This window comes from Giraffa tippelskirchi, chromosome 13 (genome assembly GCF_054371585.1).
Source record: "Giraffa tippelskirchi isolate mGirTip1 chromosome 13, T2T-mGirTip1v1.2.pri, whole genome shotgun sequence".
NCBI lineage: Eukaryota > Metazoa > Chordata > Mammalia > Artiodactyla > Giraffidae > Giraffa > Giraffa tippelskirchi.
Genome location: NC_137287.1, coordinates 47,624,652 through 47,645,831, shown reverse-complemented (window position 1 = coordinate 47,645,831; position 21,180 = coordinate 47,624,652). Strand labels below are relative to the sequence as shown.

Sequence of the window (21,180 nt, the reverse complement as noted above, 5' to 3'; positions counted from 1 at the left end):
GTTTTACACCGCAGCTCGACTGGGGTCCCTCTCAGATCACACAAGGCATCGGGATATCAAGGGCGGCAGGAAACTGCCTCCCATGGAGGCATCCTGAGACAGGACAAGGAGGGAGGGGGCACCCTTCCTCGCAGAGAAGGGCTTGGATCTCTGGACACATGTCTGCAGGAAGAGCGAGGAAAGCAACCGTGCTCAGACCCAGCCCTGGAGGTGACTTATGACCCACCATCGTGGCTGCTTATGCTCTTTATTTTAGTTATTTCTCACTTTGCAAAAACCGAGTCAGCTCAGTTTATCTAGTATTGGGGAAGGGAGTTGCGTTTCCTTTATAAATGAGTGCATCACTAATCGGACTCTTTGGAGGCCAAAGAGTGCCTTTGATCCTCAAACAAAACCACAAGCACACACCTTCACCTGGGGCAGGGCTCAGCTCCTCTTCCCTCAAGTTTCAAGCCCTCTGAAACTGTGTCTTCTCAGAAATCAAGCTTCAGCAAACAGGTCGGAGCAGAGGGGAGGGGGGCCCCATGGCAGAATGAAGGTGGGGTGAGCAAGGGACAGCGACAGGTGAGTATTTCCACGATGGGGCCCACGAAAGCCGTGTCAGAACCGTCTCCCCCTTCCCACTCAGCTGCACTTGGGAAAACAAGCACCCCAAGATGCAAAGGCTTTCTGCTTCCAGAGAGCTGAAGGCAGGCTAAAAACCCTCGTCATGGGAAAATTATAGGGATCCAGCTAATAGCTAATCACCCATGGCCGCGAGTCAACAGCCCCTGAGAATTCTGACTAACCACTTCCTAACTTCTAAAAGCAAGCCATCCACGCCCCAGTACAGAGAAGCACCAGGATGTGCGGTTTAAAAATCAGACACAGGATTCCGGTTTATCTGAAATGAAACTTCAGTCTAAATGACAAATGACTATTTAATGGAGTAAAATAAGAACAAAGTCAATCCTTTGGTAGCAATTTCTTTAAAAGTGGACCCTCAAGTTGGTGGGAGCTCAGGATGATGCTTTTGATACTCTCAGCCTAGAAGGTAGATATTAAGAGGGAGTTGATTTGGAAATAGCATTATTGTCACTGTCTTTCCCCTATTCCCTCCCAAATGAGGGTTCACTACACCTCTTCAATTTGCTCAACAAAATGCAAGAAAAGACAGCTGAGGACCTGCCCTCAGCTCTTAATTAATGAGACCTGGGTCCCCAAGCATAAAAAAGGAACCACAAGAGGCCATGGATGACTTCAAAAGAAAACAAATAAAAATACTGACCCTAAAACAGGCATCCACAAAGTTATCCCGGTTTAATAATATATGATTAAGGTTCTCATGGGAAATTGAAGCGCCTTTCCTCAGAGGATGATTCATAATTAAGTTTGATATTATTGGCAGGCTCGCAATAAAGCAAGCCCGTACATCCAGGAAAAGGAACCCAAGTCGACTGGGGAGCAAGAGAAGCAGGCAGGTTTTCTCATGTGGAGAAACAAAACAAAACACACCCCTGTCAGCCACCTTCCAGAGGGCCGCTTACAGGTCATGGGCCACCCAGCTACGTGAGCAGCAGCCTCCAAGGTTCTGTTTTTTCTTTCAAGGGAAGGGGAAGGAGCCGGGCAGGAGAGTATGCAAATGCTGTGTGGGAAAGTCACACCTTCAGTCAGTAAGGGCCTGCGTGTCCAGGCAGGAGTGGGAGGGAGACTTCGAGAGAGGAAGGGCTCAGCTCTGGAGACAAAGCCTGTTGTTCTGGCTGGGAGGGCCTCCCCGGGCAGCAGCCTGTTTATTCTGATGACGGGAGCAGAAATCACCGTCAGCCTCTGGCTGATGCTCATCTGAGCCGAATGCAGGCCCGGCGGGTGCCTGCCAGCACGGCTGCTCTGAACCTGCAAACACCCTTCAGGAACAAGGCCTGCCTGCTTCCCGCCCGACGGCCGCCAGCTGCCCCCACTGACGGGGTCCGCCCCAAACCCCCTCGGCCTCCCGGAACATAACATAACCGCCTCTCTCTGGAGTACAAGGACAGAGACGATCTCAGGCCAGCCTTCCGTTTGGCTTCAGAGCCCTGAGTTCTACTTCAGCCTCAAGCCCCAGCGCTCCCGGTGGGTGGCGGGCAGAGGCAGCAGGGAGCACCCCGAGGTGCTGACGACCACGGCCATCCTCTAGACTTTCTGAGCAACAAAATCACGTGGCTGAGGTGGGCTGGTCAAAATGCAGATTTCTGGGCCCAGCCGAGGGAGTGGGATGATCTGGGTGCAGGGTGGTACCCCGGAAGCTGCATTTGCACACATCCTTGATTAATTCGGGGAATGACACTGAGGACCGAGGTTTGTCCCTCCAGCAAACAGCAGCGTCACTGGAGGCTTGCTGGAAGTGCTGAGAGTCGGGCCCCCCACCCCCACTCAGAATTTGTGAACTCACAAGAGCCCCAGGTAATGTCAGTTTTGAGAGGCACTGGTCTAGACTAAGGATTCGTAAGCTGCCCTTGGCTCAAACTGGAGTGGCTTTGGGGGCGAAAACGACAGGTCTGAAGGACCCATGTCACATTAAATCTGCTAATCCTTCAGATTTGGGAGGGGAGTACAGTGGGTGCTCCTGTCAAAATGCCACAGACACCCACAGCATTTCCTGAAAGAAGCCTTTCCCAGATGGGCATGATGCACATTTCAAGAAGTTCCAAAAACTGTAAGCGGGAAGCGGTGGGGGAAGGTCTAGGTTTGGCTTCTTGCATTGTCCCGGGCCATAAAAGAACAGACTTCAAAGGTCGGCAGCAAAAGTCTACATTCATCAGGCTCAACTGACAAGATTCCAGCCCAGCCATTAACCTCTCAGCACCGCCGGCTCCCGCCTGCGAAGGGGCTGGGAGCTCGTGCTAATCCCATTCTAAAGAATGCTCCACTTTCCCCACCGATGGGAAAAGTGGGGGAGGGCCAGGAGACAGCACACAGCAGCCCAGCCGCAGGGGAGGAGAGAGCCCCCAGCACCAGCCCAGTCCATTAGCACTAGAAGGGGGAGATTATAACAACGCGTTATCAATTTACAGAACCGTTAATACACGAAGTCACTCACTATGTCCAGAAGTTTTTTTTTTTCCAAGAGAGAGGCATGTACATTCCACTGGACAGCTGGTATAATTTAATAAGCTTCGGATGTGCTTATTTGAATTTTTTTTTGGTCAAGTTTTCTTGTCCTCCAGGGAAAGATAGGCACATTCACAATAGAGTCAGTCCTCTTTTTGCATTAAAGAGATAATTATTGGGGGGGAAAAAAAGTTGAGTTGTTTACCTGCAGTCGCCTGGGAGTTTGCAAGACCCATGCTTGGGGCTGCAGCCCTGTCGGCAAATAGCTGTAAAAAAGATAAAAGAGAAAAACACAGAAGGGTGCGTCAGCACACTGCCAGTCTCGCGCAGGCCACAGTCATGGGAATGGCCTCGTCCAACAAAATCCACTGTTTTAAGGGATCTCATTTCAAGTACACTGTAAGGAGAGGAAGATGAGAGGTGTCCCAAGAACGGATCCAGCTTTAAACTTCAAGGCCACTCGAGCAGATCCTCAAACACCACGCTATTTGTGGACAAAAAGCAGGCAAGTGGGTAGGGGGAGGGGTGCCTCTGAAGGATACCTGCCCTACTCCCACCCTCAACTCCCACCCTCGCCAAAAACAAAAAGAAGGCCGAATCCTCCCCCGGTCATCTTCCTCCATCCTCCAGCCTTCCTAGAACCCTCCGACCAAAAGCCTGGTGTCTCAAAAACCCCATGGGGCTCACAAAGCCAACCAGGCCGACCTTACTTGGCAGGCTAATCCACCAGCTGGATCTAGTGGTACATTTTTTCTTTTTTTTGCAAAGTATTCCTACAAAGCAATTCTGCTTCCTTTTCGGAAAAAAATTTTTGAACAGACATTAAAAAATAGTAGGCAGATAGTTTTAAGTAACTGTTACTGGTTTTTAGGACACCAACTATTTAAAATATGTTTATCAGTCCTTTCATTTGGATCCCAGAAAGGCTACCTTTTCAAATTCCTGTCTCTAATTATTTAAGAAAGCATTTTTGCCCGAGAGACTAGCAAATTCTTCTTTGCCCTGCCCTTCAGCCACAGTTCAAAAATTCATTTTTAACTTGAGTTTATCTTAAAGAAATTTACCAAATTATATGAACTAAGCAGAGTGTGTTAATGTTCATAAGGGCCTATTATATGGTTAACTAGAATTACCCACCAGTTTGCTCTGAATGAGAAGCACTGTAAAGGTGAAGCCCACAGACAACTCTGTGAACATCTGTGAACTGGTGCTAACTCCCTGAATTCTAGCAGTCGGGGCTGAGACAGTAGACGGGACTGTCTGGAGGTGTATCCCACTGTGGGTACATTCAATTCACCACTCTCTCTCTCCCCCAAAGATGCCCAGTGAAGGCTGCCGTGAGGCCACCTTGAGCCCAGGGGCTGTCATTTCTCACAGGCTCTCAGATACTGGCTGGACCAACCCCATCTCAGTCAGCATCTGTGTGAGGTCAGGGGCCTTAAGCACAGACCCTGAGAAGCGGGGTTGGGCACAGAGAAGGCGCTGAGGGCAGCAAGCAGAGGAGGGGAAGAGGCTGAGCCGGAACGTGGAATGAGCTGGAGCCTGGCCTCAGCCTGAGCCCAGAAGCAGCTCTGGAGTGTGGACTGCAGCCCTGAATCAAGGCCGCGGGGGTGTGGCCTGCACACACCCATGTCAGCCATTCAGAGACCGCGAGCTGGAGGGACTGGGTGTCAGGCGGCAGGCAGCTGTTTAGCCCAGGACAGCGCTCCAGAGATGGAGCCGCTGGAGGTGTCGGTGGGCAAGGCTCAGAGCACCTGGGGGAGGGGGTACCAACAGCAGCTTTGTGTTTGGGGCCTAGAAAACAGCCCACGTCTCCTAGCCCGAGGTGGCCACCTGACCGAAGGCGGGTGAGATCGTGGCCCTCACGGTGATAGCCGTCGAGCACGCCCACACACCTTTGTTACACTCCGGGCCCATCCAACCTTCCATGCACGTTTTGTTCCCATTCTGATCACAGGCATAGTGTCCAAAGAAGTCATCTCTGGGTCGGCAGAACTTATTGCAGCCGAAGCCATAGTAATAGTCATCGCAGGTTACTCGGATCTGATACTCAAAGTGGGCAACCCCTGCATTCTGCTTCAGCGTCTGCCACTGCCGGCCGGGGTTGATCATGCCTGAGTAGGAAGCCCTTTCAATGAGGCTGTCAGGTTCTAGAGGCAAAAAAAAAAAAGGATTAACCACAGTAACCTTCACATTAGAGATGTCTCCCCCAATCATTCTGATGGTTTTTAATAACAAATGCCCCTGGTACAAAATTCAAACAATACAAAAGGGCAGAAAATGAGCCATTCACCCCTCTCTCCAGAGGCACCCACCATACATTTACCCTCTTACTTCCAGTATTTGTTTGCAAATAAAGTGAAATTATTTACCTAGCTTCTGACATGTGCATTGAGATTGCTTTGGCTTTTTGTTAATAAGTAAGGCCACAAGGAACAGCCTTGAACATATTTGCCTGCATGTGGTTCTAAAAGAAATAAATATTCTAAAAACAGAAGTACTAGGTCAAAGACACACACGTAAACAACCCACTTCCACCCAGAAAACTCCAACCACCAGAAACTGTCCTTCTGCTCTCCCACCAGCAGAGGAAACCTTCCCAACAGCAGTGCCAACACTGTGTGTTATTGGACCTTCTGATTTAATGGATATTTAAGTGATGGTGAGAACCCTTTTGACAAAACCATGTGTATCTGTTCCCCTGACTGCAAACCTGTTTCTCTCCTTCACCAAATCTTCTATTGTGCTATTGGTAATACCGGTTTGCAAAAGTTCTTTATATATAATAGAAAGAGGCCCCTCTCTTATGGAAGGCTCCTCTCCAAGAAACTTCATTATCCCAGGTTAAGGTTAGTAACTTTTCTTTTCTGGTTTTAAAGTTGTGTATTTTGCTTTAGAAAAGCTATGTCTACTCCCAAACCCTTCACTGGAAGCCAAAGAATAATTCTGGGTGTTTTTTTTTAAGTTGAAAACCTTGTTGCCTCTTAAGCTGGTGTTTCAACAGCAATACCACGAACTTGATGTATTTGAACTTTCACCTTTGCCCAGAGGGCAGATGGGAAAATCATTCACCCCAGTTTACAGACAGGTGGACTGAGGGTTTTTTCCAGCCAAGTCAGGTTCCTTAAAGAGTGTCTAGACTCACCTGGGGCCGAAGTGGCTCCAGGAAGAAGCAGTGGTCCCTGCCCTGAGGTCACTTATCTAGTCGGGTAAGAGACAAATACAAAAACAGCTCCAAACTCCAGGTGTCCAGAGTTCAGAGCGGGGCTGTGAAAAGGTAAGTCAGCACCCAGCCTGGTCCTGTGTTTATTTTCTTAAACCTGCCAGCACCATCCCTGGACACCTTGTTGAATCCAAGGCGGCCTTGGAGCGACCGTTAGGGCCTGCTTGCAGTGTCTTTGTGATTCTTACCCACCCACACTCCTGTTTTTCTAGGCCCAGGGCCTGTGCTCATTTGCAAGGCTGGGCAAACGCCACAGGTGACCAGGACACGGGCCTCCTGGGTGGCCTCGGCCACAGTTCACCTTAAACAGCGCCCAGCCCGCACCCTCTGGGCGCTTACCTTTGGGCAGGACAAGCCTTGAACAAGCCCGCATGCCTGCAGACCTACACCCCAGCACGCATGAAGCACTTGCAGAGAACGCTTTCCTGAGTTTTGCAAATAAACACAGGCCAAAAAATGACAAAAATGTCCCTTAACTGTGTGTTTGCTCTGCCGGTTCAATTAAAAAGTGGAGTGAGCTATTACCATGTGATGATGAGATCTTAATAAAGGAATTACTTAAACACACTGGCCCTGGCTCCAAGGCCTCCTCTCCACTCAGGCAGGTAACAACACAGTTCAGACAGAAGTTCAGGGTAATCCGAAAGGCACAGGCTGCTGTGTCATCAGTCAGTACTTTGGTATGCTGTTTCCGGGAAATGTTGTGAAGACATCACGTCAGAATCCTCAGTGGGGCGAACAGGGCTGTACAGCTAACCTCACTCCTGCATGATAGACCCCTCCTAAGGGCTGAGAGGGAGGCTGGTGTGTCTGTGACACGCTTCCAGGTTACAGAGAGCATGTCTGCTGGCTGTCTCTTCTATGCTTCTGCCACCTGAATCACTCTTCCTATCAGCTCGGGACACTACCAGTGTTCCTAGGCGAGTGCAGTTGGCAGTCCAGCTTTAAGACTGGAAGGGGGACTTCCCTGGCAGTCCAGTGGTTAAGAATCCACATTCTAATGAACAGGACGCTGGTTCGATTTCTGGTCTGGGAACTAAGATCCCATAGGCCTTGCAGCACAGCCAAAAATAACAATAATAATAAATAATAAAAAAGAGTAGAAGGGGATGTTAGCAGGCCTTCCTGCAATCGTGAACTGCGTAAGATGGAATGCAAAGCACCCATAACAGTTTTGCAGGCCAAGGAGGAGGGGATGAGAGGAGAGTATGAGCAGAACCCTGGAACCATGCCAACCACAAACCTAGATGGCAACCTTGGCCAAGAAGGCCAAGACAGACATAAGGAAAACCTGGTCTAAGGATGACAACTTGTGTTTACATACCTACTGATCAGAATGATAAAAAGAAATCATTTGCTCTGGGAAACAGTAAAACCTGCACCCTTAGATAGCACAGTCCTGAGAGGAAATAGCGATGACCTTCAGGGCAGATGACAGCAAGGCCAGCCTAAGACAATACTTTCTAACACATGTGTATCTCCTGGGCTTCGCGTGGGCCGGGCTCTGCTCCTGACGGTTCGCTGCAGAGCTGCCGAGAGAAGGAATTCTCAGTTCCAAAGCTCAGGGCTCTGCCTCTAAATCTGAAGCCTTGTTTGGTCCTTAAGGAGCAGCCAACTCCATTTGGGTTACTACACATCGTCAGTTTCTGCCCTCATGGAGGACAGTCCCCTTGGGAGGCATAGAGGGTGAACGGAGTAAAAATCAAAATACTCCAGGGAAAGGGACCAGGACGTGCAAAGGCCTTGAGGCAGGAGAGAATGTGGTGCTTTTGAGACAGAAAGGTGACTGGTGGGGTATGATCATATGGCTGTGACGGATGACAGTGAGGCAAGTGAGATGGAGCAGGCAGGAAGACAAAGCCGGGCAGTGCCAGGGGCTTTGGGGCCACACAGATATCTGTCCCAAGGAAGCTGCCAAATGGCTCTTAGAAAGGTGACACTCAAACGTTACACTTTGAAAAGATGAAGATGGCAGGAGAATGCAGAAAGCGCCAGAAGTGGACCAGGGCAGATAGAGGTCCACTAATTCAGCTGTCACTATAGGAGTTCAGGCACGAGCAGATGGTGGCATGGACCAGGACTGCAGCAGGATGCTAGTGAGGTGCTGGACGTGAGACTTGTAGAACTCGGAGGTGGATTAGACATCGACGCCAAGAGAGGGAGGTACATAGGGAATGCCATCCAGACTCCTGAATTATGCTCCTGGGCGTTCAAATGCTGGTGCCAGCCATCCATCGAGGGCCCTAGGCAAGCTCCGCTTTGGGGAGGGCAGATGACACGTTGGGTCCTGAATATGCTGTAATTCAGGATACCTTGGAAGCATTGCGGAAGGGAGGCTGGACAGGCAAGTGGGTAAGCTACTGCCAGCAAACCCCAGCCCCTCCTCATCAGGTTCTCAACATGAGCCTCAGTGCCCTGCAGGGGACATCCCACGACTTGGAGGCAACCCTTCACTTCAGGAGTAAAGGTCTGAAAGCCCTTTATCCCCACTCCAATGTTTCGGTGCCCTTCCATGGTTTTACCTCCCAGCAAGGGACGAGAGGCTCCAGAACCCCCAAAATGGAGCAGACAACGTGGGCAGCTCTGGGTGGGCCCCCGCTTCGGGGGGAAGAGCCCCCTAGCCTGTGGGTTGATGGGAGGCCTCGGAAGGGCCCTGCAGATGCTCGGGGCTCCCTGCACACCCCAACAGGTATCCTGATCCACCTCTCACCAGGAGCCAGCGGGAACCTCAAGGATGCTCAACCCACCAGCCTGTGTCAACATCGACACCAAGATATCTGAGGAACCTATTCCTGCTGGCCCCCATCACCCCAATGCTTAGTGACCGCTGCAAGCAGGTCACTGTGACATAACGCTCACCGAGCCCCCAACACGTGTGGCAGGGGGGGGAACAGAGAACAAATAGGTGCCCACAACCCTGACTGACACCAGCAGCAACCCAGGCTGGGCACCGACACCCCTCCCCTAGCACAGCGGGACGGGGCATCGCTCGGGGACGACAGATCTCGACTCAGATGCCAAAGGGAGGGGGGTGACCTGGAGCCTCTGGTAATGGGCTCAGCAGCACCCAGGTGGGCCCAGGTGGCCCAGTGAGACGGGCAGGCCCTATGGTGCCCCGCCTGGGTGTTCACCAACCCCAGAGTCAGGAAGAAAAACTAAGGCGAGAAGAGAGGGAAATGTCACCAGCAGCAAACACACCAAGGGTCAGGGTCAGAGGATGAGACCCGCAGAGGGAAAGGTCAGAGACAGCAGGCTGATGAGCCCCTCCTCTTGTGCAGACTCAGATTTCAGCGTGAATCAAGTTTCCCCATGACAACCACCCATATCCTGCTGGCAAAAGGGGAACTGGCAGAATCAGCCAGGGAGGGGAGACGTATTTTGAAGGTACAATTCAAGAGCAAAGGCCCTGTTCTAGCCAGGAGGCTGCCATCCCCACTCGCGTCCTCTAGGGCTCCCCTAGCCCCTGTGCCCGCCCGCCCGCCCCCAGAGGGCAGCCCGTGCTGAGAACAGGGTCAGCTTTCAGAAGGGGACAAGGCCAGTGTGGTGGCTGCGAGGCACTGGAACCAGCTTCAACGAAAGGACTGTCATGCCCAGTGTGGGAAACACAGACGGCTCAGGGCTCACCTGCCCACTGAGTGAAATTCGAGGTCAGTCTTTCGAGCCCAGAGCCACCTCTGGGGCTTTATCTTTCCGATGAGAGATTAAATGCTCACTTAAAATTTAAATGGACTTTTTAAAAGTCACTACTTTGATCCTTTCACATTCTACAAGGTTTTAGAGTTGTAAAACCATTAAGATCTCTATCCTAAAGATAATCTAAGGCCTGTATTCAGGGGCTGAGTTAACTAGCAATCTGTCCTGGCCACTTAATATTCCAAGGGAAAATTCTAGGGGAAAGGATGGAAAAAGACTGCATAGAGAGGTTCAGAGTGGGGGTGGGTGGGTACAGAGGCACTCTGACAGGCCTGCTTCCAGACTCACAGGTTCAGCCTGTGGTTTGATACTTACGGACAGTGTCATTGCTGGAATCCCACGCCTCCACAAACAAAGTGTAGGACCTCTGAAACACAGATAAACAACAGCTCAGTATTCAGAAACCAGGGTCAGCTCGCAAAGGTCAGGCTTTCTCGGCCTGCCTGCATGCTCTGCCAAACAAAACCGTGCCGCCAAAACGGGACCCGTCTTTGCCATGAAGTGAGTTCCTGGGTGTTTAGATCCAGACCAGCTCCCCACCCCACCCCCAGCGCCCACCCCAAGTGGACAAAGGACACAGCGCTCTCTGCCGTCCACACACAGGCAGCCCCAAGCCCCGACCAGGAAATGCCACCTCCCGGCGCGTGGTTTCCCCAGACTTTCCAGCCTCTTAGCCTGATGCCTGAGGAAGCTGCACAAAGAACCGACTCTCAGCTAACCTACCCAGGTATCTGGGCTGGGAAGTGGGGGTGCTCACCCAGTGAGGAGGGCTGCGGATTGCTGTTTCACTCTGCGCCTTGCTGAGGAGGTCCCCACGGGGCCCCTTTTCCTTTTCAGAGCCCCTTTGAAAGCCCTGTCTGTGTGAGACCATCTCGGCTCCCACAAGTATCAGGTGACTCTAGGAAGCAGGAGGGGTGGGTAGGTGCAAAGATACTCTGAAGACAAAGGCAGTAATCTAACTTAGGGGTGCACAGTGCCGGGGTGGGGTGACTGGTAGACGATAGGAAAGAAGTATAAAAGGAAGAAAGAGCTGCACTCCACGGGTTATATTTATTGATAAACTTATCTATAAGATCTAACATTCCAGGAATAATCAGAGTCCACTTACTAAACAAATTCCCTGGACACTGGCGGGATGCCAGCCATTCTACTGAAGGCACCTTTTATCTTTCAGCTTATCTCAGAATTCCACCCCCCCCCCCCCAAATTCAAGCCATTAGCAAATTCTCACTTTTACTCAAATCTTCATTTGTAACTTAGGATGAGGTCAGTCTCACAAAACACCAGGCTTTCAAGAAAGCTTCTGCTGTCTTCGTGATGGGAAATATATCCAGGAGGGGGTGGGATGGGGAAGAAGGGCACGTGAACGTTTTTACGCATCCCTGCCTTTCACTGTCCAACACCAGTACGTTGGGAAGAGCAGCGTATATCAATCAAATAATACTACGCCACAAGAAGGTAACCACAAGGTGAAGGCAAAAACAGAAGGGGGAAGGAAGAAATTAAAAAAAAAAAAAAGGAGCTTCATTCATAACTCAAGGCAAGCTTACTGCTCACACAGCGACCCAGCAGGTCTTTAAATATAAAAATATCTTGTGATAGACCCTGCCTTGGAATTCAGCCGAAATATGTTTCATACTCAAAGCAGAGTAGGATTCCATTTCGTTCACTGATAACTGTGGGAAAATGCTCTGAAAAGCAAGCAGAACCAGGCAAGCCGGGGCATATACCCAGGCCTCTCCTGTGACCAGCCAGAGGTCCAAATTCATTGCTGTCATTGTTGATATTTTATTAGCGAAAGCTACACCGTATTTACTGCCTCTGTGTTTCCTATGATTTCCTACAAATTACAGGACCCTTCTCTGAGAACAGCAAGAACTGAAGTTTCTCTACAGACATGAGATGAGAGCCAGGTCCACACGAGGCTGGTTGTGGGGCTGATTCTGGATAACGAAGCCTTTTACTCACAGGTCACAACAGGACCCACCTTCTCCACTTGCTCATATTGCTGCAATTTACCCTCTGATTAAACGCACAACACCCGGAGTTCTAGCAGACTTGCACAAGCACTAAACACGTCATGCCCACGAGCCCCATGAAAGGAAGGGCGTCAGGGGATCAAGCTGGCGTGACAGCAGTGACTGCTTAAAGCTCAAGGGAGAGGGCGGCCTTGCTTCTCACACCAGGTCCTGGGAGGCCAGGCTGTCTCCCAGACTCATCCTCCCAGAACTGGGAGACCTCAGAAGCCGCTGACCTACATGCCCCGCCTCGAGGGGAAGGAGGGGCCGCATCTGAGTCTTCCCACGAAGTGCCTCCTAGGAGACAGAGGTGGGCTGGGGGCTGCAGCGCTGGCAGCAAGGCCGTGGAGAAAACTCAAGCGGCGGGCTTGGGCCGTCTCACTCCCAGGTTTCAGCGGAGGGACCAAGGTTCTAGGACTCACTTCCTGGGGCAGGAGGACTCCTCCCCACGCAATCTTCAGAGTAAAGAATCCTCTCCGAGGCCCCTATTAGGAGGCACTCTCACCTCCCACTCCATCCCCACACTATAGATCAGCAATCGAGATAATTTGGCAATGATTATTAGTTGCTAGGGAACTTTAATTTTTCCCAGGCCCACGCTTGACCTCTGTGCATCCCAGAAGGTACCGCCAGACTCCAGGATCCAGACCACACATGCGCACCTTATGTTGTCAAGGCCAGGTACCAGGTCCCAAATTGGCATTCCGCTACAATCACATCACACCCAAGTGGCCACTGCCAACCTAACCCCAACGGAGGCCGAGTCCCAGGGCCCTCCTCATAGCATAGCATGGGGGGCAAGTCAGATGACTGGCAGGTGTTCCAACTTATTAACCCCCACCCCCCAAAGAAACACAAAAGAAACTGCAGACCCCTGGATTTTTCTTGGTTTCAAGCTATGAGATTAGGATTCTTATATAAAGCTACCTGGCATTCATCTATTTTTCCTTTTTTTCCAGAAAAACAGCCAGTGGGCAGAGCAGGAGGGATGGGCAGGATCAGACCTTCAGTTTGGGCTCACAGAGTGAACGGCTCTGCCCCTTCCCAGCTCCAGGGAACCTGGCCACCGGGAATTGGGCCTCCAGTGCTCGCAGCAGGAAGGAGCAATGGTCAGTTTTCAGAAGGCCCTTTGGAGAGGATGCCCTGGGGATTCTACCTCGAGGAGAGTCCTGGCCTCAAAGCACCCCTGTGCCTGCCCCTGCCCCTGCCCCTGGCACCTGGGCTGCGGGAGGCCTGTGTTCTGCACCCATCCCACCTGCAGGGGTTACCTTGGCACCTGGCAGAGTGGTGAGCACTTAATTGCCACATTAAGAAGGGGGGATGTGAGAAACAAAGGTAATTGTGCTGACAGCTGGGAGCTTCCTTTTCCTGGCAACAGTGGCAGCCAAACCAAGCCCTGAGAAGTGGCCGTTTCCCCTCCTGCCAAGCTGATGGACACAAAGAGCCCACCATACAAACGGCACACGTGCAGCGTCCAGAGGCCCCGCGGCGGGCGGTGGGGAGCGCACCCTGGGAGCGCCCAGCGTGCCCATGGGGCCATTGTACGCAGCCATCACCCTGATCAGGCTGGGGCCCTGAGCTCTGCTGACTCGACGGTCACGTCCTGTGGCTGGCCCTGTATCTGCATTATTTGTGAGGTAGCGCATTATTCCCTGTAATCCTCATTTCAGTCAATTCGGCCACACTATTGTCCTGCCTGCGTCTGGGTGGCCGGAGTAGAATATATTCCAGGCACAAACATATTACATAAAGGCTCCGGAAATGCCATGTGTGGGCACACACGTGCTCACCCCGACGGCTCTTGTGTGTGGCAGGGTTTGGGCAAAGTGAGGCATGGAGCAGGGACAGCCACCCCATGGTGGCCCAGCTGAAACCTCAGTCATAGAAAGCAATTTAGTCTGCAGGGCTTGACATTTCAATAGAGTCTGATCTGGTTACAAAGGGTGATTTTCTCACGAAACCCCACCTCAAAGACTCACCAAGCGAGGCCCCAAAGCTCGTATCCAGATTGGAGACTCTCAATGAGATGCCCCCACCCCCTTTCCCATCATTACCCCTACCTGTTTGAAAAGCATCCCACTGATAATTAAATGCACCAGTTACAAAAGGGTGGCGAGGTTAATAGATAGAATACCGAGAAGCCAGCCAAGCACAACCGTCCGGTTCACACAGAGCAAGCCTGAACAAGATGCCTTTCTACTCATTTACCAAAAGTGCATAGAAACTGGGCTGCGCTGGTAGAGGGCCCTGGACGTCTGACTATTTATGGACCACTTTTAACCACTGGGACCCACGCTATGGAACTGCCTCCCTGCACACACACTGCACCAGAGACAAATGTCACTGGTGCCATAAAATCAAGGGCCACAGGGGAGGGATCCGAGACCAGTATGGGAGTCACAACACAGGCACTCACCCCCTCAGCAACCTGCCTCAACTCCCCACCCCCCGCCAACGGAGCCAAGATAGAAGCAGAACATTTCCGAACCCAGAAGCCTACTCCACCTCCCCTACCATACTCCTTTTTCCTCTAGAAAACCCAAGAATCATCTCTTTCCATGTGTACTAATACAAACATCTTCCTAAAGTTGAAAACTAGGTTAGATGTGTTTGGGTCTAACTTTTTTTTTTTTAATGTATTTAAAGACTGGAGCAGCTTGGAACCTCACACCGGCAGAGAGGGTAGAAACATGTCTCTAGAAGTTTACCAAGGAGAATTCTCAGGAATATTTGTCTTTACGGATTTCTATGCTAATTGTATGGCTGTCCAGAGATTATGCATTCTTACACGGTAACTAATCTTGAACGCTTGGCACTAGAACCAGGTTCTGGCTCTCCTACAATGGGCCAGTGGCTGCTCCAAATCCAGCCCAGGCCTCTGCATTCCTGTTTTCAGATCAGAACATGAAGACTCTTTGTTGCCTTGGCTTTGTTTTTTCATGAATAACATTTTTCCTCCATGCTAAACTTTTCACATGCCTTCCATCCAAAAGGTCCGTTACAACTGTTTGCTATACAGATTTTAGACAGCGTTCAGATGGCTGGTTTTCCAGGAGGCTGTGTGCTGTGTAACGGGCTGTTGCCCCTCCTCACCCATCCAACTTCCCTAAGTGCCTGCGTGCCAAAAGCTCTACCAGTCTTGAGAAATATTTGAAGTCCCTGTAGAATGATGGGTGTGGAGTTGGTGGGTTGCAAATTCATGTAAGCACTGGAGATTTGAATAAGTTGCTAAGAAACAAGAAAACAAGGAGAAGAACACACCGAGGCTACACCCGGAAGAGGAAAAAACTATGAGAAACCTAGTACCCTGCACAAGGAGTCCACGTGGGGAGCAGCCATTCTGCAGACCCATAGCACCAAGTGAGCACAGCTCAATTTTCTCCCCAGCCAGGTTTTGCAATGCAGACATATCATTTCATCGCTTTAGTATGAGGGAGGTGTTTTAGGGCAAAGGGTGTTTTCCCCACACACAGAAAGTCCCTTGCTATGAGCATGTACGCACGTGAGCTGTTTGTGTGCACGCACGCTGATCACGTGGGTGGCACATTCTGACTGCAGAAAGGGGCCAGTTCCAATGAGAACCCCAACCCTCCACGTGGTTACCCATGTGTGGAGCCCCAGGGACCTGGAAAGTGAGAGTCGCTCAGTTGTGTCCAACTCTTTGCGACCCCATGGAAGATACAGTCCATGGAGTTCTCCAGGCCAGAATACTGGAGTGGGTAGCCTTTCCCTTCTTCAGGGAATCTTTCCAACCCAGGGATCGAATCCAGGTCTCGGGCATTGCAGGCCGATTCTTTACCAGGGAATTCTTTACAAGGGAAGCCCCAGGGACTGGGAAGCACAGCATAAAAGGCAAAGGCATGTCAGTTGCAGTCTGTAACTAACCTTGTAGCATCTGATTTACCCAGTGTCAATGGCATTTAAATAAGAGGCTGAGAGGTGAGGTACCTAAACTGCTTCTGACAAAGTTTCTCCAGATTCACGTCACTCTAGGGCCAGCAAAGCATCAGTAGAGCGAACTGGGGTTCCTAAAAAGCTTTTCAGGCTGGATAGTGGTAATTACACTAATGTATTTTTAATGAGCAGGCACTCCTGGGATTTAGTACTAATTTTGGAAAGTGCAACTTACCCATTTCAGTGATTTCTAAATGGTTATTCCCCAATCTTTTCTCGTTGAGCCCAATTACCTTTGATAATGTGTGGTCTTATCACTGGGTCCCCTGATTGGAGGATCATAAATCAGGCTCATTGCTTCAAGTCAAGTACCTTCTAGCAGCACTGCTAGGGTAATTAGAAGCCACAAAGAAAACCACCACAAGGCTGGGGCAGTAGACCCCAAGTGGGACATAATCAGATACTGTCTAGAGGGCAGACCCACACCACAGAGCTTCTCACAAGGACACTGGCCAGTGGATTACACTTCACTTCTGACCGAATCATTTCCTCCTCTCCCATTTCAGAACATGAGCAGTTGTTTGATTTGGGTCATAATTCCAAACAAAAGATGTGAATTACACCACCTTCTAAAGTGACCTTCTTCTCTGCAATCTGAACCACCTCTCTGCCACTTTCAGCAAACCTGGGAGGACCCTTGCGGATGGTAACTGTGGCTGCCTAAGGGTTAGAAGCTTAGGGGCCTGGAAGTTCAACGTGTGTGTTCATTTTTTAAATCATATCCTCCTTAAATTCTGTACCCAATTCAGCTATTACCTACTCAAGATAGCAGCTTTAAATAGACACACTCATTAATATTTAATTGGCAAGCTGAAATGAAGCTGTGCAATCTACTTCAATACTTATCCAGCTACCTAAGTGCTTTCACTTCAGTTAACATTCACGCTGCAATCATTCTTGCACGTTACAGACGTTAGGGTTTCTCCAGTCACAATGGAGCAAACAACATGGCACACCCCAAGTCCACACTCCCGTGGGAAGTCAGGCTTACATCGCACAGCAGCCCTTCTGGGGGTGATGGGGTGGGGACGTGTTTATGAGGGACACAGGCATTTGGCCCAGCTTCAAAAGAACCACACTCGCAGTGCAGCCCCAGCTGTCTTCCCCATTCGAGAAAAGCCAAGAGTCTATTTCATGGTTGGTGACCCGTGGGGCCTGGAAACCACAGAAGAGCACCAGCGAATCAATCGTCTCCCTGCCCTCATACACCGCTTCCGCTCGTTCCCATCTAGGGCTCTCTGCCAAATGTCAAAAGGAGACAGACACACCTTCTGGGTCAGCCTCCCCAGCCAGCCTGTGGAGCAAGACTCCCAGGGCTCATCCCAGCTGGTTCTCTGACCCTGCTCCCCACGAGGAGCCTCAGCCAGCCCTGCAGCTTTCCCACATCACTAATAAGATTCCTTTTATGGTCTTGTGAAAAGCGAGGGGCTCCACACTGATCCTGACGGCGGTGGAGCCACCTGCGGGTCCCTTCCCCCTAACTCCAAACACACGGTCAAGGGCGAGGGCCGCCGGTCCTCACAGTAAACTTAGGTCCAGCCAGATTAAAACGTGGCCAACCTCTTTAGCTTAGAGTTCTCCCTAATAGGGGATTAACAAACAAGATAAACACTCTTTGTAAAAATGAAATCCCGCAACAGGCTCAGTCCTCCGTTCTCAGAGAAGCCCACAAACCACAGGGTTTTATAAGCCCCTTTTAATGGCGTTTCTGATAACTGTCTTATCTCAGCCAGGCAGAGGGCACTTTGTAGAGCCAGCTCCAGTCAGCGCGGGCCTCGAGAGCCGCCGGGGCTTCCCACACACTCCGAGGCCAGCTCCCTCCCCGACTCCCGCGGGCAGTATCCCAGCCCCAGCCCGCGTAGGAGGCGGCAGAGTGCGCCCCGTCCGAGCACGTGGCGGAGAGGACCCAGCGGGGCACCAAGCGCCCCCTCTCCCCGCCCGCCCTCCCGGCGCAGGGCCGGCGAGCCCCAGTCCTGGCAGCGAATCACGCCTCCCGGGCGGCAGGAGTGGGGCAGAGGGCACCCACACGTCCCCCCCGCCCCCCTTCCTGCTGCGACCGCGCTCATCTCCTTCCACCCAGCTCGGGATGTTGCTGGGGCCTCGCGGCTGGGTCTAACGGCGGGGCCCGGGCCTGGAGCGGCTCTGGAGCCGGGGGTCTCTATACTTGCTCCCGCAGGGCCTGCCTTAGGCAGGCCGCCCGTTCATGGCTTCTGCGCGTCCCCCAAAGTTCACGGGGGCCGCGCGCCTGCCGGACGAGGGCGCACCCCCGCCCTTCCCGGGGAAGTTTGCAAACACAGCTGTTCCAGAGCCCGGGAACCGCTGGAAGTGAGGCCACAAGAGCTACGCCGCGCGGGGGCGAGAGCAGGAAGGGAACGGCAGGGGGCGGAGGCTCCCGGGCCCGCAACGCGGGCGAAAGCCGGGCCCGCCCGCGACGCCGGCCCCCCGGGCCCTAACCCGGTCCGGAGCGCGCCCCCGCAAGCACCGAAATCTCCCGGGAAGCAGCGGGAAGCAGGCTCCCCACACCCTCCAGGAAGGACACGCCCGCCCTCCGGGCTGCTCACGGGAAACGGGAGGGTGCCAATTGGACGGCGTTCTGAGGCCAGAATTGTGCCCAGTCGCCTTCCACAGCGCATCAGGTTTAATTGGTTGAGCAAAGATCATCCATAATGACCTCCTGGCTCGGGCGGTTACTCTAGGGCCTCCAAGTTGCAAGTTTCAACCGGCCCTCCTGGGAGCCTTGCCCCACAATACCCTCTCGAGCCCTACTTTCCTCTTTTTTTTTTTGCGCGGAGCAAAAAGCATCCGGGCTGGGGCCTGCCAAGATCCATCACACAGCCCCGGCTCCCTGACCACCCACCGCACCCCCCGCCCCTCGCCCTCCATCGACGTCCCTGGCCAGCGCCGAGCTTCCAGCCAAGGCCCTTTAAATCCCTCTCCTCTCGCAAGAGAAAGCAGAGCTCGGCCCGCGGGTCTGACCCCCGACGCGGCCGCCACTCACCGGCCAGGCGAAGCTAAAAGGCAGCACGATGCGGTTGCGTCCGTCGCCGCGACTGGCCTTGAGGTCGAAGGTGTTGCCCCCGAGGACAGGCGTGGACCCCGAGCCGAAGCTGCACGGCCCCCCGGCCGTGACGCGCGACTGGTACTCCTTGAGGCACACTTTGAAGTACGTGTTACACTCGTCGCGGGAGCACTTGCGGTCCCCCGGGTTCCGGGAGCCGCCGCAGCAGTTCCCGTTCTGAAGCTCCCCGTTCGGGTTCTCCATGGACAGGATCTCCAGCTCGAACTGCCCAGAGGCCCCGCACACCTGCCGGCGAGGGAGGGAGAGAGGTCAGAGCAGGGGAAAGTTGTTTTCTTCAAGGGTGGAAGCGGCGACTCCCTCCCCGCCCTCCCCAACGAGCCCTTGGCGCCAAGTGAAACTCATTTTGCAAAACTGGGCGCAAGGACTCAACGAGATTCCCGGGCTTAAGAGGCTCGAGTGTGGGAACAATCCGACACAACGGTCCCCTGGGAACAGGAGCGGCGCGAACGCGCGTTCTGCCTAGCCTGGAGGGTACATTGGGGAGCCCGGGGTCCCCCCGGTCCAGGTGCAGCCTATCGGGCTCAGGGGCCCAGGCGGGAGCCGGCGCCCTAGGGCTCTGAAGCCCGCTCCAGACGCTCAACCGCAGGAATCCAGGAGCGCCGCGAGGGGAAGGAGAGGGCGGACCGGGGAGGGAGGCCCGGCGGGCTCCTACCTTGGCTCGCAGGGCGCAGAGCAGGGCGAGCAGGAGGCTCAGGGGGCGCCCGGGCCGGCCGCGCGTCCGTGGGGACCGCATCGCTGCGCCGCGCGCCGCGGGCTCTCGGGACGCCGCCGCCGGTGCTGCTCGCGCGGGTGCTGCCGTCGCCGCTGCCGCTGCGGCCGCCGCGTCCCGGCTCTAATATACTCCGCCGATTGGAGCATGCACGACTGGAAAACAACACCACTTTTCAAAAGCCCTTTCAAGAGCGGCCCGTTCCAGAAGGCAAAGAGCCCGGCCTCCTTTTATTATTCTGATGGCTTCTTTGAGGCGCTCCCCCTCCTCTTCCACCTCCTGGCTTTCTTTCCTTCTCTCGAGCTCCCCTTCTTTTATTATTATGATTATGCGCAGTCTTTTATTCCCTTTCAGATCAGCTGCTTGAAGAGGAGGGAGGGAGGGGAGGAAAAAAAAAGCCGGAGCCCAGCTCGCGAGCCGCAGGTAGCACAATGACGTGTGCCCGCCCGCCCGGCTCTCGGAGAGGGACTCAGGGAGCCGGTCTGGGAGCCGCGGCCCGGGCTGGCCACCTCTACCCAGCGCGCGGGGCCGGCGCATGCGCTCGTTCATATTCATGAGGGGCGTGCCCGCCCGCGCCACGCCCCCGGTGCTGGCGGGGGGCGGACAGGGAAGGGCCCCGGGGCTCGGCGGAGCGCGGGGCGGCGCGGGTGTTTCGGGGCCGGGGCAGACCCCATCTGCGGGCGTTCGGGCCCGGCGGGAGCGGGCGGAGCGCGGGGAGACGTGAAGGCTCCATTGCTCGGGGGCGCGCGGACCCCGCGCAGACCGCCCCCTCGGGCGCTCCGGGCAGGGAGCCTCGGGCTGCTCGTCGGGGTGTAGGCACCGCGGCGCTGCGGAGCGGTCGGAGCGGGGCGGCTTCCGCCTTCCGAGCCGCCTGCGTCAGCTGCGGCTTCGCCCCGGGCGCCGGGCCCGCTCCCCGAGAGCGAGCGAGCGCGTCGCCCGGAGCGCGCGGCTGGCGGCGGCGGCGGCGGCGGCGGCGGCGGCGGGGCTGGCGCGCGGGCCGCCGGCTGCTCGCCCCGCGGAGGCGACCTGGGCCGGCGCTACTGGGAACTTGGGTAAACTTTCCCGGAGCCGGGCTGGCCGCAGAGGCGAGGGGAAGCCTCGGCCGCGCCCCGCCGCCGCCCAAATCCTAGTCTGCGGAGCCCGGGAGAGCCCCTGGCTTCCTTGTCCAACCGCGCCGGGGCGGAGGCGGGGAGGCCAGCGCGGTCGGGGAGCGAGGGGCCGGCGGGGAGGCTGGAGCCCTGGGGCTCGCGCCCTCCCGCCCCGCCGCCCGGGACGCAGTGCCGGGATTGCACCTGTAGGCGGCCTCTGAGCCGCTCTGGGTGGCCGGAGCCCAGCCTGGGAGAGACTGTCTCTGCGCCGTCGCCCCGCAGCACAACTGGGCTTCTCTGGGGTAGCAGTGGAAACCAGTGCTATTTTTTACCTTGAGGCGAGACTCGCA

The 21,180-nt window shown here is 54.0% G+C and overlaps 1 protein-coding gene across 2 annotated transcripts in view; it reads right to left on the bottom strand.

Annotated features, from left to right (window-relative positions):
* JAG1 (jagged canonical Notch ligand 1) overlaps positions 1-20,264 on the bottom strand; it is a 35,607-nt gene extending 15,343 nt beyond the window's left edge. For both annotated transcript variants that reach the window (XR_014073721.1, XM_081559101.1), the window contains exons 1-5: positions 19,686-20,264; positions 18,953-19,258; positions 10,298-10,349; positions 4,962-5,216; positions 3,272-3,332 (exon numbers count right to left, since the gene is read on the bottom strand). Coding sequence is in view for 1 of the 2 variants with exons in the window: in XM_081559101.1 (XP_081415227.1) it covers positions 3,272-3,332; positions 4,962-5,216; positions 10,298-10,349; positions 18,953-19,258; positions 19,686-19,766 (755 nt within the window). In the remaining variant the exon portion in view is untranslated. The remainder of the gene's footprint in view (positions 1-3,271; positions 3,333-4,961; positions 5,217-10,297; positions 10,350-18,952; positions 19,259-19,685) is intronic.
* Positions 20,265-21,180: the final 916 nt, after the last annotated feature.